Source organism: Oncorhynchus clarkii, unplaced genomic scaffold (genome assembly GCF_045791955.1).
Source record: "Oncorhynchus clarkii lewisi isolate Uvic-CL-2024 unplaced genomic scaffold, UVic_Ocla_1.0 unplaced_contig_11145_pilon_pilon, whole genome shotgun sequence".
NCBI classification, from domain to species: Eukaryota; Metazoa; Chordata; class Actinopteri; order Salmoniformes; family Salmonidae; genus Oncorhynchus; species Oncorhynchus clarkii.
Window position 1 is genome coordinate 11,178 of NW_027259535.1, and position 18,020 is coordinate 29,197.

Here is an 18,020-nt window from a genome sequence, read left to right on the forward strand (position 1 = left end):
CTTGACTTACCTGTGTACTCGCTAGGCTTGGTGTAGTCCTTAACCTGTTCCTTGCCAAGCACCCTTTCGCTGCTAAGGTTAAGGATGCTTGCAATAAACAATGATCAACCACAGAAAAGTATTAATCCGCCAGTCTCTGAATTGTTGCAATAGCATGTATTTTTTTTACCAACACAAAAGGTCAAGTATAATTACCTCTGAATCAGAGGAGTGGTCAGGGTGAGGAGAACTGTGTCGACCAGGGGCCTCAGGAGAGCTTCCGTCTTCAGGGGCGGTGGGACTGGATGGCCCAGACCTGGGTGCGTCAGCGGGTTCCCCTGACAGAGGTGCCGCCGAGCTGGAGGACGGGGCGCTCATACGAGGGACATGAGGGATGTGGACTGTCTGGTCTACATCCTCCTCCTGAAAGCCCTCGTCCTCCTCGTCGAGCTGCTCGACAGCGGCTGCCTCTTCCGGAAGGTCAGGGTCCCCGCTGACATCCTGCAGCACTCTGCCAGTCTGCGAGTACAGGTACTCCACTCCGAGGAGTTCCCCTATGAAATCAAAAAAATAAAAAGCAGAGTAGAGAAGTGTTAATGGGATGTAATTAATGCAACTGATGTAAATGTTCATTCTCTTACTTGACTTACCTGTGTACTCACTAGGCTTGGTGTAGTCCTTAACCTGTTCCTTGCCAAGCACCCTTTCGCTGCTAAGGTTAAGGATGCTTGCAATAAACAATGATCAACCACAGAAAAGTATTAATCCGCCAGTCTCTGAATTGTTGCAATAGCATGTATTTTTTTTACCAACACAAAAGGTCAAGTATAATTAATTACCTCTGAATCAGAGGAGTGGTCAGGGTGAGGAGAACTGTGTCGACCAGGGGCCTCAGGAGAGCTTCCGTCTTCAGGGGCGGTGGGACTGGATGGCCCAGACCTGGGTGCGTCAGCGGGTTCCCCTGACAGAGGTGCCGCCGAGCTGGAGGACGGGGCGCTCATACGAGGGACATGAGGGATGTGGACTGTCTGGTCTACATCCTCCTCCTGAAAGCCCTCGTCCTCCTCGTCGAGCTGCTCGACAGCGGCTGCCTCTTCCGGAAGGTCAGGGTCCCCGCTGACATCCTGCAGCACTCTGCCAGTCTGCGAGTACAGGTACTCCACTCCGAGGAGTTCCCCTATGAAATAAAAAAAATAAAAAGCAGAGTAGAGAAGTGTTAATGGGATGTAATTAATGCAACTGATGTAAATGTTCATTCTCTTACTTGACTTACCTGTGTACTCACTAGGCTTGGTGTAGTCCTTAACCTGTTCCTTGCCAAGCACCCTTTCGCTGCTAAGGTTAAGGATGTGCTGCAGGTGGCCACTGTAGGAGAGCAGGGGCTTCCTGTTCTTCCCCTCCACTGCTGCCTGCGCACGGTCCTTGTTCCACCTCATCAGTCCATCCAAAAGGAATGCCTGGAAATGCATTGCATTTGCCCTGGTACCTGAGAGAACAATGCACGATTAGGGTGGGAGAGCTGTTGCTGTTGCTGTTAACATTAAACATTAAGCATTACTTTAAGCTCCACAATGACAATTACCTGGGATGAACCGGTTGAGGTGGAGATGGAATGACTCCAAGGATGTGGAACCCCGTGCGCAGTGATAAACCAGCAACATCACGCCGCCCTTGGTGATTTTGCCGGTCTCGGTGTACAGCTGTACACCGGGTGGGTCCTGTATGCAGTGGAGGTGGCGCCTCTGCTCTTTCCAGATCGCCTGGATGCGGATGGAGTCCAGCAACGGGATGCCCAGGGTGTCGACCCCCTTCTCGCTGTTGAAGGTCTCGAGGAGAAGGAATTCGGTCACCGCAGCTCCACGCGTATGACGCCGACAGCAATCTCCTTCCTGCCGATCTTCCTCGAAACCTCTGCCTCGGTGAGGCCGACCATCCCGTGCTTCCCCTCCAGCTCAGACCTCTTGGCCTCCAGCAGTCGGCAGACATCGCCTGCATCCCACTCAAAGATGCAGGCTGACAGCTGCCGCATGAAGGGACCGTAGAGCTGGTGGCTCTCAGTGGTGACACCTGACGCAAACCGCCGCATCAGGTGCCAGATGTCCAGCCGAACCACACTCTGGTCCCAGTCATTGTACATGGCAGCTGTCTTTGATCCGCCAAAGCTGGAGCAGCAGTCTCGGTCCACGTACATGAGCTGGGGGGGGCGCCACCCCGGCGAGCCGGTACCGTTCCATGAGACCAGCCGCCTTGGGGAGCAGGCCCTCGCCCTCACCGGCAGTGAGGACACTGACGAGGACCTGCCCATGCTCGTTACCGACGTTGGTAACCCAGGCGGCTGTGTCTGCAGCGGTACCCGCAAGCTTTTTAGTCACCTGGAGACAAACACACAAAGACAGAAAGGTAAAGACATTATTTAAATATAGAGATAAAAATAAAAATCAGACATGACTCATCTTCACATTTTTAAGTGAAAACTCACCTTCTTGGTAGAGTCCATCTTTAAGATGGACCCAAAGACGGAGGTGACCCTGGCCTTCACCTCGTCCAGCCGCGATAGCACGTCATGGCTGTAGACTGTCAGAAGCCAGACGGGTGAGGGCATCTCCGGTGGATCAGTGAACTGCCGCCCAATGCCAGAAACTGCTTGCACTCCCCGAGGTACCGTATACAACTACGCATCAAGGACTCGCTGTGACTTTCACACAGCTTGCTGTAGGTCTGTGACGCACTGTTCCCCAAAGTGCGCGACCTCAGCATCCTCACAACCCGCAGGTCACAGGACAGCCAAGAGAGTGAGTGAGAGTGAGTGTGAGAGAAAGCATATGAATGACATGCATTCATTTAACTTCATTACTAACTAACAAAACCTTGTGAACTTACTTGTATGTCAATATTGCTGGAAACTGGCAGCGATGCCGAGCGTCCAGCTGACTGACAAGGTCCCGTGACCACCACGCGACCTTCTTCTTACACCGGCCGCATTCCAGGTACTCAGTGGCCATGAGATACCAGCGGTCGATGTCCAAGACCCTCCGGATGGTCTTGTAGAGCCCAGCCTTGCACAGTGTGCCTCTGCACCCAGACTGGGGACATGTCAGCTTGTATGCCCATATACGTACGGGCATCCAAAGGAACAGCTGACATGCGAAGAAGGGGTCGGGGGATGCGGGGGCTGATTGTAGATCGGCCGTGGTTGGGGAGGGTTGGTCAGTGACCAGGTCGACCTCCCAAAGCTGGTCACCAGGGTGACCAGGTCAGTGGTGAGTGTCGACCTCCCAAAGCTGTTCCTGGTGAACAGCGTGCGGCCGATCCACCGCTGCTGCTCCTTGGTGAGAGATGAACGCCAACTCTCTGGAAGCAGCAGCTGAGTGAGAGGAGAGAGTGATGGGGGAGAAGGGATGGTAATGTTTCAGAGAAACGGACAGGGAGAGAGTATGCAGGAGACAAGACAACTGTGTCCAATGTTTAATATCTTAACAATGTGGAGTAATTACAGTTGATGAATTTACCTCAGCACTTTCTGAGGCGGGCCTTGGAGGCAGGAAGGACTGCCGGGGCAAATCCTCCTCTTCGCTCCGCCCTAGTAGGGCAGGAGCAGGGGCCGGGTCAGGAACCGGGGCGCGGTCATTTGGAGGCAGTGGCCGAGGGAGCGATGGGTGGAGCTGTAGGGATACGGCTTTTGCAGTGACACAGAAATAAATAGGTTAAATGAATGAATAAATGCTTCCATGAATGAACAGAGAAAGTTAATAGCACAATTCCAACATGCCCAGATGAATATCAATCAGTGATAGGATGTAACAAAATAATTAAATGAGTGTTGGTCAAGTTTGAGTGTAAAACTTACATGAAATTAGTGATTAAAATGGAAAATAGAAAGTCATGATTACGTGACATACAGGATGACAGCTACATGCAGGATGACAGCCACAACATGCAGGATGACAGCCACAACATACAGGATGACAGCCACAACATACAGGATGACAGCCACAACATACAGGATGACAGCCACAACATACAGGATGACAGCCACAACATACAGGATGACAGCCACAACATACAGGATGACAGCCACAACATACAGGATGACAGCCACAACATACAGGATGACAGCTACAGTGGCAAGGTAAGATATTTTATAGTGCATACATGCAGTGACTCTCCTCTAAAACCCAGATGACTCTTACCAATACATTTCCTTGGGCTGATGATAGGGAAAAATATTTAAAACACTTTAATACATGTCAGCAAAAACTTGAACTGAATAATTATCAAATGTCCTATGTCAATTAATAGTGATGTAAAAACATACATGTGTCTATGTGAGCAGCTGCTTTGACCAGCTCTGCGTCTGATATATCTGTTGGTGGCAGTGCTGGTCGAGGGAAAGACACCCCTATATCACGTGGAGAGAGAAAGGATTGTGAGCTACACAGCTTATCGAAACATTTTTATTTTTATCTTACATGTGAAACTAGACACTCACCTTGAACTGCAGGCTGAGAAGCAATGAGTTTCTTCATCTTCGCCTGCAGTTCACCTGGGGCGAGAGAGCGCCTTGAAAGGAACGCAGAGATCGCAGGACCAAGAGGCCTTTGAAAACAAAACAGCAAATATGTCACCATTTCCAACTGTGTGGAACAAGTAGAATTATATTTTCCTTTAAGATATGTAACACTTACGTAAGCCGCACTGTTGGGCCGGGTGTTACTGGCGGGGATGGTGCTGGCTGCGGCGGGCCCGGCCACAGCAGCTACCCCCTCCTGGTCTCTGCGCTGAATGTAATCAATCAAGGCGGCCATCGCACTCCCAGGATAACGGGGTGTCTGCGTCCTCATGCTCCTGACATATCTGTGTGAGACACAGCAGAGGGAACATTTCAGATGTAAAATGGTGCATAAAAAACACTGACATGAACATAGAAAACACAAAAGACGCTCGCCCCTTACTTTATCCTGTCTGCACCCGTAGCCTCATACAGGTCCTGCAGCGTGTCCCACTTGTACTTCCCAATGCCGACAAGGGCCTTGCCCTCCTGGCCTGAAATCAGCACGTGAACCAATTAACTGTCAGAGCAAAAGAGTTACATCTTACATACAATGAGAAGAATTAAACAAACTCACCTGGCTGGGAGGACAGGACTTTAGCTTCCTCGTGTGCCCGGTTGAACCTGACCATCGCAGCGAAGGCCGGATAGGCGCGCGAGTCAAGGCGTCCTTGTTGGCCATCAGGGGATGCTGGGAAACACTGCGCGCTCGCTCCCTCTCCTTCTGATGCACCGTTACCAGGTGCATCATGTAGCCCACGTCGTTCTCCATCATCCACTTGAAGGTCTGACCCCGGTACTTGCCGAACTGAACCGTGCACCGGCTCAGGACGACCATCTCTGCACCGGGGTCACCTCCCTCGGAGACGACACGGGCTCGAGCCTCTGCTTCCACTTCCTCCCACTTCTTAGCCCTCACAGGAGGGCCCTGGGCACCAGAAGCAGGGGGGCCGTCAGCGGCCACTTTAACTGCCTGCATGGTGGCCTTGAGGACCAACTCCTGTGACGGCGTGAACCGGAAACTAGGATTTTCCATCTTAGGAGGCAAGAAAAATACTATTATCATGACTGAGGAGTGCAGTGACAAGTAACAGCATAACAGTATTAGATACATATAAAGGAACTTACGTTTGCTTGATAAGGAGGAGGACAGCAGTGAGGGGGGGGGGGGGGGGGGGGGTATAGGACGATATCAGTGGTGTGGAGGGGGGTGCCGGGTTAGGTTGATTATTAGCTCATATGCAGTTAAATTCAGTTTAGTTAAAATCATAGAAAGCCACGTTTGCCCCAATGACAATCATGTTGTCACATATCATACAATGCATCCAACTACATACACTTCAAACGCATGCCATCAAAAAACGAAGAAAAATAGACAATTAAACAGTATACAATTCCAAGTTTGAGTTGATATAGATGTTAGCTAAGGTTTTATAGGGTTGTCAGCAGTCAAATAAACTTTTGCGTTTTTGTAAACCTTGTTTACAGTAGCTAGCGATCTACAGATGTTGTTAAAGGACACAGTTCGGGTAGCTCCTGTAGTCAAACAATTCGGTTGGCTAGAGGTGTTAATGTCATATTTCATCACATTTTACTAGTTGATTATTTTCATTTCTTTGCAATATACATCGGATATTATCCATTTCTGTCAGAAAAATATTTGATAGACAATGCTAACTTGCCTGCCCACAGCATGCAGCACACTATACTATAGCTACAGTAGCTAGCGATCTACAGATGCTGTTAAATTACACAGTTCGGGTAGCCTCTGTAGTAAAAAAAAAAAAATGCGGTTGGCTAGAGGTGTTAATGTCATATTTCATCACATTTATAGTCCTTAATGTGGATTTCTTTGCAAATTAAGCGAAATTACCACCTGAGTGCGGCTGGGGCCGACAGATAAAACATAAACAAGCAAAATGGAGTACCGTGATTGATGGACAGTCCAGCATGCATCAGCTATGTAGCCACGTGATCAGTGTCCAGGGGGCAGCGGTGTGCGGGGCAGAGAAGCTAGACTGGCGAGTAGGTAAAGGCCGGCGAGAAGGTAAAGGCCGCTAGCAGTGGCTAACAATGATTAAATAGCTTGTAGCTAGTTAGCTTCTGGAGGTTCTTGAATGTGTTCTAAAAATTAAAAATAATAGCGATTCCGTATCACATTGGGTGAGGCAGGTTACCGGAAGGTATAATCAAATTAAAAATCGAAAAGAGATTGAAAGTAAATATTTGGTCCGTTGAGTCAGACGGTTAGCAGGCCTGTGCTAACAAGCTAACAGTTAGTAGGCCGGGGCTTAACAAGGTAGCAGTTAGCGGACCGGGGCTAAACAAGCTAGCAGTTAGCAGGCCGAATTAGCAAGCAAGGAGATAGCAAGGGCTAGAAAGTTAGCCTTTGGGGGACGTCGCGATGGGGTGAGTCTGTTTATGCCTCTTCATGCGGTGACATCGATAGACCTGTCGTGGGTCCGGATATTGTAGCCCAGGAGTATGCTTCGGTGGTAGCACATGGGCTCTGGCCGGGCTAGCTTCAAAGCTAAATGGATGGAAACGCTAGCCAGGAGTAATCATCCGGGGTTGCAGTTAGCTAGTTGTGAAGACCCATCTGAAAATGTTCCGTTTGCGGTGGGAATCCGGTGGTAATCCGGGGATAAAAAAAATAAATAATAATAGGTCCGTTATGCTCTGGTTAGAGTCGCGTTGTTCGAACTGGCGAGAGCTTTCCGCGCTGAAGACCGCTAGCGATGGTTTGCTGGTAGTTAGTTAGTTAGCTAGCTGCTGGTAGTCGCTTCCAACAAAACTAATGACCTGCAGTGGATCAAACCATTGTGAGGCAAAGGGCGGGGGTCGCAATCTTTTGAAACTTAAAAACGCGCTATTAAGTGTCTATAATCAGCATAAGTGCTTTCATTGCGTTCATTCATATTATTGAAATTACATAGATATGTTTACAGTGATATATTGGGGGGGGGGGGAATCATATTTTTCCCAGGATAGGGGGGTCGTGTCCCCCCTGGGATTTCTGCCTATGCACGTGATATCTCCTCACTCACGTGGTTGATTAAAGGACGTGGTTGATTGAAGAACTGATTTGTGTTTTACTGGCAATTACCATATAAATTCAAAGATGAAGAAGGAGGGATGACTAGAAACGTTTCAGTTGACCGGTTTATGTGTGGATTAATTGTCGGAGTAGAGGAATTTGTGTAATTCAGGTAAAAAAATAACGCAATGTTTATATCACAGGACAAATTAGCTAGCGGGTTAACTCGCTAAATTGCCATACATGTTTCAAGCTTTTCGGCCTGTCTCCAATTTAATGCCATTGGTCACATATTTTGTTTTGATATTTTAACCTGCATGTCTTTATCGCGTCTGCAAGCACGCAGCTGGTATGTTTATAATGAACTTTATCTGTCGAAAATGGAAATGTGAAGTTTGAGGTCTTGTGGTGGCTTACTACTTTGTCCCGCTTACCATCGCGTTTTTGTCCATTTGGGATCCTGTGTATGCGGTAGATTTTTGCCGTGTTTTCGTCCACTTGGGGAATGGGAGATACGGGTCTGGAAACTTTTTTTTTTTTTTTTTTTTTAGTTGTTTCCAGTGATTTGTGTCCTCCGAAGTTGGTGTAACTGCTCCAGTGTTTGGGCTAGAGGTTAGGGATTAGGTTTAGGGTTAGGGGGGTCAGGGTTCTAGGTTTGAATTGGTTGGTCCACTTCCATCTCTGACACGTGGAAAGGGGGTGCACTCCACCTACCTAGGTCTCTTATCCACTGTCTCTTATCCTAGGTCTCTTATCCACTTTTCGCCGCCCACTGGTCCACCCAGAACACGACTGTAATCCTGATATATTGAGGTAAGTGATGGGGTGATCCTGGAAATGAGTCACTAGTTCTGTGTGTAAATGGGCACGTTTGATATTGTATAGAATGTTGTTTGTCTATTTTCTATTGTATACTGGGTTTCCCCAATGTAGTGTTTTTTGTCAAATGTGCAAGTGATTATACACATATGACATTTGGAGTGTAGAGTGAAATGGAGTCTAAATCTGGAGTGGAGGTCTTGCTGTATGAGTTTGAAATGCATTTTCTTGGTCTGAAGTGGGCCGTTTGGGTGGTTGGGGGTACTGTATTTAGCTTGGATGAGGATGTCTTTGAGGCTCTTATTCCTCCTAAATGCTGAGATTATTCTATACGGCTCGAGGGGTGTGTATGCCTGTTGGGTGATGGAAAAATTGTGTTTGAACACCTGATGTAACGGTCTGATCCTATGTGAGAATGTAGTAACTAGGGGGATGAGGATTGTCTGCTGCTCAGAAGGGGAATGAGAGGAGGAAAGAAGATTGTGGTTCCGAGAGGGGTCAATTTCAAAATCTGTTCTAAGAGGGTTAGGGTTATGATTAGGATTAGGGGTAGGGTTAGCGGTGGGGTTTTGGTTAGGGGTTAGGGGTTGGATTATGGACAGGAGCAGGATACGAACCCAAATTAGGGTACGGGTTAAGGTTAGGGTTGTGGTCAGGGTTGAAATCAGGGGAAGGGGAGGATTTGGAAATGTCTCTGGAACCTCTATAATGGAGGTTGGGGTCCAAAAGAGTGATTGACAGACTTGTGTTATGTGAGTGTGTAGGTTGAATGGGAGAGAGGGCCCCCAAGGTGCTGTTTTTTATGGTTCTGAGATATTGTTTAGAGTAACCTCTCTGTCTGAGTGCCTGAAATAATGTTTGAATTGCTTTTCCCAGGTGCAAGGCGCTCTCTCGCCCCAGGTGAACTGCAGGCGAAGATGAAGAAACTCATTGCTTCTCAGCCTGCAGTTCAAGGTGAGTGTCTAGTTTCACATGTAAGATAAAAATAAAAATGTTTCGATAAGCTGTGTAGCTCACAATCCTTTCTCTCTCCACGTGATATAGGGGTGTCTTTCCCTCGACCAGCACTGCCACCAACAGATATATCAGACGCAGAGCTGGTCAAAGCAGCTGCTGACATAGACACATGTATGTTTTTACATCACTATTAATTGACATAGGACATTTGATAATTATTCAGTTCAAGTTTTTGCTGACATGTATTAAATTGTTTTAAATATTTTTCCCTATCATCAGCCCAAGGAAATGTATTGGTAAGAGTCATCTGGGTTTTAGAGGAGAGTCACTGCATGTATGCACTATTAAATATCTTACCTTGCCACTGTGGCTGTCATCCTGTATGTTGTGGCTGTCATCCTGTATGTTGTGGCTGTCATCCTGTATGTTGTGGCTGTCATCCTGTATGTTGTGGCTGTCATCCTGTATGTTGTGGCTGTCATCCTGTATGTTGTGGCTGTCATCCTGCATGTTGTGGCTGTCATCCTGCATGTTGTGGCTGTCATCCTGCATGTAGCTGTCATCCTGTATGTCACGTAATCATGACTTTCTATTTTCCATTTTAATCACTAATTTCATGTAAGTTTTACACTCAAACTTGACCAACACTCATTTAATTATTTTGTTACATCCTATCACTGATTGATATTCATCTGGGCATGTTGGAATTGTGCTATTAACTTTCTCTGTTCATTCATGGAAGCATTTATTCATTCATTTAACCTATTTATTTCTGTGTCACTGCAAAAGCCGTATCCCTACAGCTCCACCCATCGCTCCCTCGGCCTCTGCCTCCAAATGACCGAGCCCCGGTTCCTGACCCGGCCCCTGCTCCTGCCCTACTAGGGCGGAGCGAAGAGGAGGATTTGCCCCGGCAGTCCTTCCTGCCTCCAAGGCCCGCCTCAGAAAGTGCTGAGGTAAATTCATCAACTGTAATTACTCCACATTGTTAAGATATTAAACATTGGACACAGTTGTCTTGTCTCCTGCATACTCTCTCCCTGTCCGTTTCTCTGAAACATTACCATCCCTTCTCCCCCATCACTCTCTCCTCTCACTCAGCTGCTGCTTCCAGAGAGTTGGCGTTCATCTCTCACCAAGGAGCAGCAGCGGTGGATCGGCCGCACGCTGTTCACCAGGAACAGCTTTGGGAGGTCGACACTCACCACTGACCTGGTCACGTGGTGGAACCCTCCCCAACCACGGCCGATCTACAATCAGCCACCCGCATCCCCCGACCCCTTCTTCGCATGTCAGCTGTTCCTTTGGATGCCCGTACGTATATGGGCATACAAGCTGGCATGTCCCCAGTCTGGGTGCAGAGGCACACTGTGCAAGGCTGGGCTCTACAAGACCATCCGGAGGGTCTTGGACATCGACCGCTGGTATCTCATGGCCACTGAGTACCTGGAATGCGGCCGGTGTAAGAAGGAGGTCGCGGGGTGGTCACGGGACCTTGTCAGTCAGCTGGACGCTCGGCATCGCTGCCAGTTTCCAGCAATATTGACATACAAGTAAGTTCACAAGGTTTTGTTAGTTAGTAATGAAGTTAAATGAATGCATGTCATTCATATGCTTTCTCTCACACTCACTCTCACTCACTCTCTTGGCTGTCCTGTGACCTGCGGGTTGTGAGGATGCTGAGGTCGCGCACTTTGGGGAACAGTGCGTCACAGACCTACAGCAAGCTGTGTGAAAGTCACAGCGAGTCCTTGATGCGTAGTTGTATACGGTACCTCGGGGAGTGCAAGCAGTTTCTGGCATTGGGCGGCAGTTCACTGATCCACCGGAGATGCCCTCACCCGTCTGGCTTCTGACAGTCTACAGCCATGACGTGCTATCGCGGCTGGACGAGGTGAAGGCCAGGGTCACCTCCGTCTTTGGGTCCATCTTAAAGATGGACTCTACCAAGAAGGTGAGTTTTCACTTAAAAATGTGAAGATGAGTCATGTCTGATTTTTATTTTTATCTCTATATTTAAATAATGTCTTTACCTTTCTGTCTTTGTGTGTTTGTCTCCAGGTGACTAAAAAGCTTGCGGGTACCGCTGCAGACACAGCCGCCTGGGTTACCAACGTCGGTAACGAGCATGGGCAGGTCCTCGTCAGTGTCCTCACTGCCGGTGAGGGCGAGGGCCTGCTCCCCATGGCGGCTGGTCTCATGGAACGGTACCGGCTCGCCGGGGTGGCGCCCCCCCCCAGCTCATGTACGTGGACCGAGACTGCTGCTCCAGCTTTGGCGGATCAAAGACAGCTGCCATGTACAATGACTGGGACCAGCTGGTGGTTCGGCTGGACATCTGGCACCTGATGCGGCGGTTTGCGTCAGGTGTCACCACTGAGAGCCACCAGCTCTACGGTCCCTTCATGCGGCAGCTGTCAGCCTGCATCTTTGAGTGGGATGCAGGCGATGTCTGCCGACTGCTGGAGGCCAAGAGGTCTGAGCTGGAGGGGAAGCACGGGATGGTCGGCCTCACCGAGGCAGAGGTTTCGAGGAAGATCGGCAGGAAGGAGATTGCTGTCGGCGTCATACGCGTGGAGCTGCGGTGACCGAATTCCTTCTCCTCGAGACCTTCAACAGCGAGAAGGGGGTCGACACCCTGGGCATCCCGTTGCTGGACTCCATCCGCATCCAGGCGATCTGGAAAGAGCAGAGGCGCCACCTCCACTGCATACAGGACCCACCCGGTGTACAGCTGTACACCGAGACCGGCAAAAACACCAAGAGCGGCGTGATGTTGCCGGTTTATCACTGCGCACGGGGCTCCACATCCTTGGAGTCATTCCATCTCCACCTCAACCGGTTCATCCCAGGTAATTGTCATTGTGGAGCTTAAAGTAATGCTTAATGTTTAATGTTAACAGCAACAGCTCTCCCACCCTAATCGTGCATTGTTCTCTCAGGTACCAGGGCAAATGCAATGCATTTCCAGGCATTGGATGGATGGACTGATGAGGTGGAACAAGGACCGTGCGCAGGCAGCAGTGGAGGGGAAGAACAGGAAGCCCCTGCTCTCCTACAGTGGCCACCTGCAGCACATCCTTAACCTTAGCAGCGAAAGGGTGCTTGGCAAGGAACAGGTTAAGGACTACACCAAGCCTAGCGAGTACACAGGTAAGTCAAGTAAGAGAATGAACATTTACATCAGTTGCATTAATTACATCCCATTAACACTTCTCTACTCTGCTTTTTATTTTTTTTATTTCATAGGGGAACTCCTCGGAGTGGAGTACCTGTACTCGCAGACTGGCAGAGTGCTGCAGGATGTCAGCGGGGACCCTGACCTTCCGGAAGAGGCAGCCGCTGTCGAGCAGCTCGACGAGGAGGACGAGGGCTTTCAGGAGGAGGATGTAGACCACATCCCTCATGTCCCTCGTATGAGCGCCCCGTCCTCCAGCTCGGCGGCACCTCTGTCAGGGGAACCCGCTGACGCACCCAGGTCTGGGCCATCCAGTCCCACCGCCCCTGAAGACGGAAGCTCTCCTGAGGCCCCTGGTCGACACAGTTCTCCTCACCCTGACCACTCCTCTGATTCAGAGGTAATTATACTTGACCTTTTGTGTTGGTAAAAAAAATACATGCTATTGCAACAATTCAGAGACTGGCGGATTAATACTTTTCTGTGGTTGATCATTGTTTATTGCAAGCATCCTTAACCTTAGCAGCGAAAGGGTGCTTGGCAAGGAACAGGTTAAGGACTACACCAAGCCTAGCGAGTACACAGGTAAGTCAAGTAAGAGAATGAACATTTACATCAGTTGCATTAATTACATCCCATTAACACTTCTCTACTCTGCTTTTTATTTTTTTTATTTCATAGGGGAACTCCTCGGAGTGGAGTACCTGTACTCGCAGACTGGCAGAGTGCTGCAGGATGTCAGCGGGGACCCTGACCTTCCGGAAGAGGCAGCCGCTGTCGAGCAGCTCGACGAGGAGGACGAGGGCTTTCAGGAGGAGGATGTAGACCAGACAGTCCACATCCCTCATGTCCCTCGTATGAGCGCCCCGTCCTCCAGCTCGGCGGCACCTCTGTCAGGGGAACCCGCTGACGCACCCAGGTCTGGGCCATCCAGTCCCACCGCCCCTGAAGACGGAAGCTCTCCTGAGGCCCCTGGTCGACACAGTTCTCCTCACCCTGACCACTCCTCTGATTCAGAGGTAATTATACTTGACCTTTTGTGTTGGTAAAAAAAATACATGCTATTGCAACAATTCAGAGACTGGCGGATTAATACTTTTCTGTGGTTGATCATTGTTTATTGCAAGCATCCTTAACCTTAGCAGCGAAAGGGTGCTTGGCAAGGAACAGGTTAAGGACTACACCAAGCCTAGTGAGTACACAGGTAAGTCAAGTAAGAGAATGAACATTTACATCAGTTGCATTAATTACATCCCATTAACACTTACTCTGCTTTTTATTTTTTTTTATTTCATAGGGGAACTCCTCGGAGTGGAGTACCTGTACTCGCAGACTGGCAGAGTGCTGCAGGATGTCAGCGGGGACCCTGACCTTCCGGAAGAGGCAGCCGCTGTCGAGCAGCTCGACGAGGAGGACGAGGGCTTTCAGGAGGAGGATGTAGACCAGACAGTCCACATCCCTCATGTCCCTCGTATGAGCGCCCCGTCCTCCAGCTCGGCGGCACCTCTGTCAGGGGAACCCGCTGACGCACCCAGGTCTGGGCCATCCAGTCCCACCGCCCCTGAAGACGGAAGCTCTCCTGAGGCCCCTGGTCGACACAGTTCTCCTCACCCTGACCACTCCTCTGATTCAGAGGTAATTATACTTGACCTTTTGTGTTGGTAAAAAAAATACATGCTATTGCAACAATTCAGAGACTGGCGGATTAATACTTTTCTGTGGTTGATCATTGTTTATTGCAAGCATCCTTAACCTTAGCAGCGAAAGGGTGCTTGGCAAGGAACAGGTTAAGGACTACACCAAGCCTAGCGAGTACACAGGTAAGTCAAGTAAGAGAATGAACATTTACATCAGTTGCATTAATTACATCCCATTAACACTTCTCTACTCTGCTTTTTATTTTTTTTATTTCATAGGGGAACTCCTCGGAGTGGAGTACCTGTACTCGCAGACTGGCAGAGTGCTGCAGGATGTCAGCGGGGACCCTGACCTTCCGGAAGAGGCAGCCGCTGTCGAGCAGCTCGTCGAGGAGGACGAGGGCTTTCAGGAGGAGGATGTAGACCACATCCCTCATGTCCCTCGTATGAGCGCCCCGTCCTCCAGCTCGGCGGCACCTCTGTCAGGGGAACCCGCTGACGCACCCAGGTCTGGGCCATCCAGTCCCACCGCCCCTGAAGACGGAAGCTCTCCTGAGGCCCCTGGTCGACACAGTTCTCCTCACCCTGACCACTCCTCTGATTCAGAGGTAATTATACTTGACCTTTTGTGTTGGTAAAAAAAATACATGCTATTGCAACAATTCAGAGACTGGCGGATTAATACTTTTCTGTGGTTGATCATTGTTTATTGCAAGCATCCTTAACCTTAGCAGCGAAAGGGTGCTTGGCAAGGAACAGGTTAAGGACTACACCAAGCCTAGTGAGTACACAGGTAAGTCAAGTAAGAGAATGAACATTTACATCAGTTGCATTAATTACATCCCATTAACACTTCTCTACTCTGCTTTTTATTTTTTTTATTTCATAGGGGAACTCCTCGGAGTGGAGTACCTGTACTCGCAGACTGGCAGAGTGCTGCAGGATGTCAGCGGGGACCCTGACCTTCCGGAAGAGGCAGCCGCTGTCGAGCAGCTCGACGAGGAGGACGAGGGCTTTCAGGAGGAGGATGTAGACCAGACAGTCCACATCCCTCATGTCCCTCGTATGAGCGCCCCGTCCTCCAGCTCGGCGGCACCTCTGTCAGGGGAACCCGCTGACGCACCCAGGTCTGGGCCATCCAGTCCCACCGCCCCTGAAGACGGAAGCTCTCCTGAGGCCCCTGGTCGACACAGTTCTCCTCACCCTGACCACTCCTCTGATTCAGAGGTAATTATACTTGACCTTTTGTGTTGGTAAAAAAAATACATGCTATTGCAACAATTCAGAGACTGGCGGATTAATACTTTTCTGTGGTTGATCATTGTTTATTGCAAGCATCCTTAACCTTAGCAGCGAAAGGGTGCTTGGCAAGGAACAGGTTAAGGACTACACCAAGCCTAGTGAGTACACAGGTAAGTCAAGTAAGAGAATGAACATTTACATCAGTTGCATTAATTACATCCCATTAACACTTCTCTACTCTGCTTTTTATTTTTTTTATTTCATAGGGGAACTCCTCGGAGTGGAGTACCTGTACTCGCAGACTGGCAGAGTGCTGCAGGATGTCAGCGGGGACCCTGACCTTCCGGAAGAGGCAGCCGCTGTCGAGCAGCTCGACGAGGAGGACGAGGGCTTTCGGGAGGAGGATGTAGACCAGACAGTCCACATCCCTCATGTCCCTCCCCTCGTATGAGCGCCCCGTCCTCCAGCTCGCTGCTAAGGTTAAGGATGCTTGCAATAAACAATGATCAACCACAGAAAAGTATTAATCCGCCAGTCTCTGAATTGTTGCAATAGCATGTCTTTTTTTTACCAACACAAAAGGTCAAGTATAATTACCTCTGAATCAGAGGAGTGGTCAGGGTGAGGAGAACTGTGTCGACCAGGGGCCTCAGGAGAGCTTCCATCTTCAGGGGCGGTGGGACTGGATGGCCCAGACCTGGGTGCGTCAGCGGGTTCCCCTGACAGAGGTGCCGCTGAGCTGGAGGACGGGGCGCTCATACGAGGGACATGAGGGATGTGGACTGTCTGGTCTACATCCTCCTCCTGAAAGCCCTCGTCCTCCTCGTCGAGCTGCTCGACAGCGGCTGCCTCTTCCGGAAGGTCAGGGTCCCCGCTGACATCCTGCAGCACTCTGCGAGTACAGGTACTCCACTCCGAGGAGTTCCCCTATGAAATCAAAAAAATAAAAAGCAGAGTAGAGAAGTGTTAATGGGATGTAATTAATGCAACTGATGTAAATGTTCATTCTCTTACTTGACTTACCTGTGTACTCACTAGGCTTGGTGTAGTCCTTAACCTGTTCCTTGCCAAGCACCCTTTCGCTGCTAAGGTTAAGGATGCTTGCAATAAACAATGATCAACCACAGAAAAGTATTAATCCGCCAGTCTCTGAATTGTTGCAATAGCATGTATTTTTTTTACCAACACAAAAGGTCAAGTATAATTACCTCTGAATCAGAGGAGTGGTCAGGGTGAGGAGAACTGTGTCGACCAGGGGCCTCAGGAGAGCTTCCGTCTTCAGGGGCGGTGGGACTGGATGGCCCAGACCTGGGTGCGTCAGCGGGTTCCCCTGACAGAGGTGCCGCCGAGCTGGAGGACGGGGCGCTCATACGAGGGGAGGGACATGAGGGATGTGGACTGTCTGGTCTACATCCTCCTCCTGAAAGCCCTCGTCCTCCTCGTCGAGCTGCTCGACAGCGGCTGCCTCTTCCGGAAGGTCAGGGTCCCCGCTGACATCCTGCAGCACTCGGCCAGTCTGCGAGTACAGGTACTCCACTCCGAGGAGTTCCCCTATGAAATAAAAAAAATAAAAAGCAGAGTAGAGAAGTGTTAATGGGATGTAATTAATGCAACTGATGTAAATGTTCATTCTCTTACTTGACTTACCTGTGTACTCGCTAGGCTTGGTGTAGTCCTTAACCTGTTCCTTGCCAAGCACCCTTTCGCTGCTAAGGTTAAGGATGCTTGCAATAAACAATGATCAACCACAGAAAAGTATTAATCCGCCAGTCTCTGAATTGTTGCAATAGCATGTATTTTTTTTACCAACACAAAAGGTCAAGTATAATTACCTCTGAATCAGAGGAGTGGTCAGGGTGAGGAGAACTGTGTCGACCAGGGGCCTCAGGAGAGCTTCCGTCTTCAGGGGCGGTGGGACTGGATGGCCCAGACCTGGGTGCGTCAGCGGGTTCCCCTGACAGAGGTGCCGCCGAGCTGGAGGACGGGGCGCTCATACGAGGGACATGAGGGATGTGGACTGTCTGGTCTACATCCTCCTCCTGAAAGCCCTCGTCCTCCTCGTCGAGCTGCTCGAAAGCGGCTGCCTCTTCCGGAAGGTCAGGGTCCCCGCTGACATCCTGCAGCACTCTGCCAGTCTGCGAGTACAGGTACTCCACTCCGAGGAGTTCCCCTATGAAATCAAAAAAATAAAAAGCAGAGTAGAGAAGTGTTAATGGGATGTAATTAATGCAACTGATGTAAATGTTCATTCTCTTACTTGACTTACCTGTGTACTCGCTAGGCTTGGTGTAGTCCTTAACCTGTTCCTTGCCAAGCACCCTTTCGCTGCTAAGGTTAAGGATGCTTGCAATAAACAATGATCAACCACAGAAAAGTATTAATCCGCCAGTCTCTGAATTGTTGCAATAGCATGTATATTTTTTTACCAACACAAAAGGTCAAGTATAATTACCTCTGAATCAGAGGAGTGGTCAGGGTGAGGAGAACTGTGTCGACCAGGGGCCTCAGGAGAGCTTCCGTCTTCAGGGGCGGTGGGACTGGATGGCCCAGACCTGGGTGCGTCAGCGGGTTCCCCTGACAGAGGTGCCGCCGAGCTGGAGGACGGGGCGCTCATACGAGGGA

At 49.6% G+C, this 18,020-nt stretch overlaps 1 protein-coding gene and 1 long non-coding RNA gene across 2 annotated transcripts; one reads left to right on the forward strand and one right to left on the reverse strand.

The window, feature by feature from the left end:
* Positions 1-4,505: 4,505 nt before the first annotated feature.
* LOC139400289 (uncharacterized) lies at positions 4,506-16,283 on the reverse strand. Its single transcript, XM_071145257.1, has 5 exons — positions 15,996-16,283; positions 5,106-5,564; positions 4,932-5,022; positions 4,665-4,833; positions 4,506-4,575 (listed from the first exon to the last, which is right to left on the reverse strand). Exons 1-3 carry the CDS (start codon positions 16,155-16,157, stop codon positions 4,933-4,935), a joined length of 711 nt encoding a protein of 236 aa, XP_071001358.1. The 5' UTR covers positions 16,158-16,283; the 3' UTR covers positions 4,506-4,575; positions 4,665-4,833; position 4,932.
* On the forward strand, positions 8,031-9,582 carry LOC139400290 (uncharacterized). The gene is made up of 3 exons (XR_011632469.1): positions 8,031-8,378; positions 9,261-9,338; positions 9,429-9,582. It is a non-coding gene; the product is annotated as an uncharacterized lncRNA (long non-coding RNA).
* Positions 16,284-18,020: the final 1,737 nt, after the last annotated feature.

What these genes read in the sequence shown, in the direction of transcription:
- LOC139400289 (XM_071145257.1), bottom strand. Translation starts at nt 16,157, where the DNA reads ATGAGCGCCCCGTCCTCCAGCTCAGCGGCACCTCTGTCAGGGGAACCC. An exon ending in ACCACTCCTCTGATTCAGAG is followed by an intron (nt 5,565 to 15,995) that starts GTAATTATACTT and finishes TTGCCTCCTAAG; the next exon opens with ATGGAAAATCCTAGTTTCCG. An exon ending in AGTCCTGTCCTCCCAGCCAG is followed by an intron (nt 5,023 to 5,105) that starts GTGAGTTTGTTT and finishes TGCTGATTTCAG; the next exon opens with GCCAGGAGGGCAAGGCCCTT.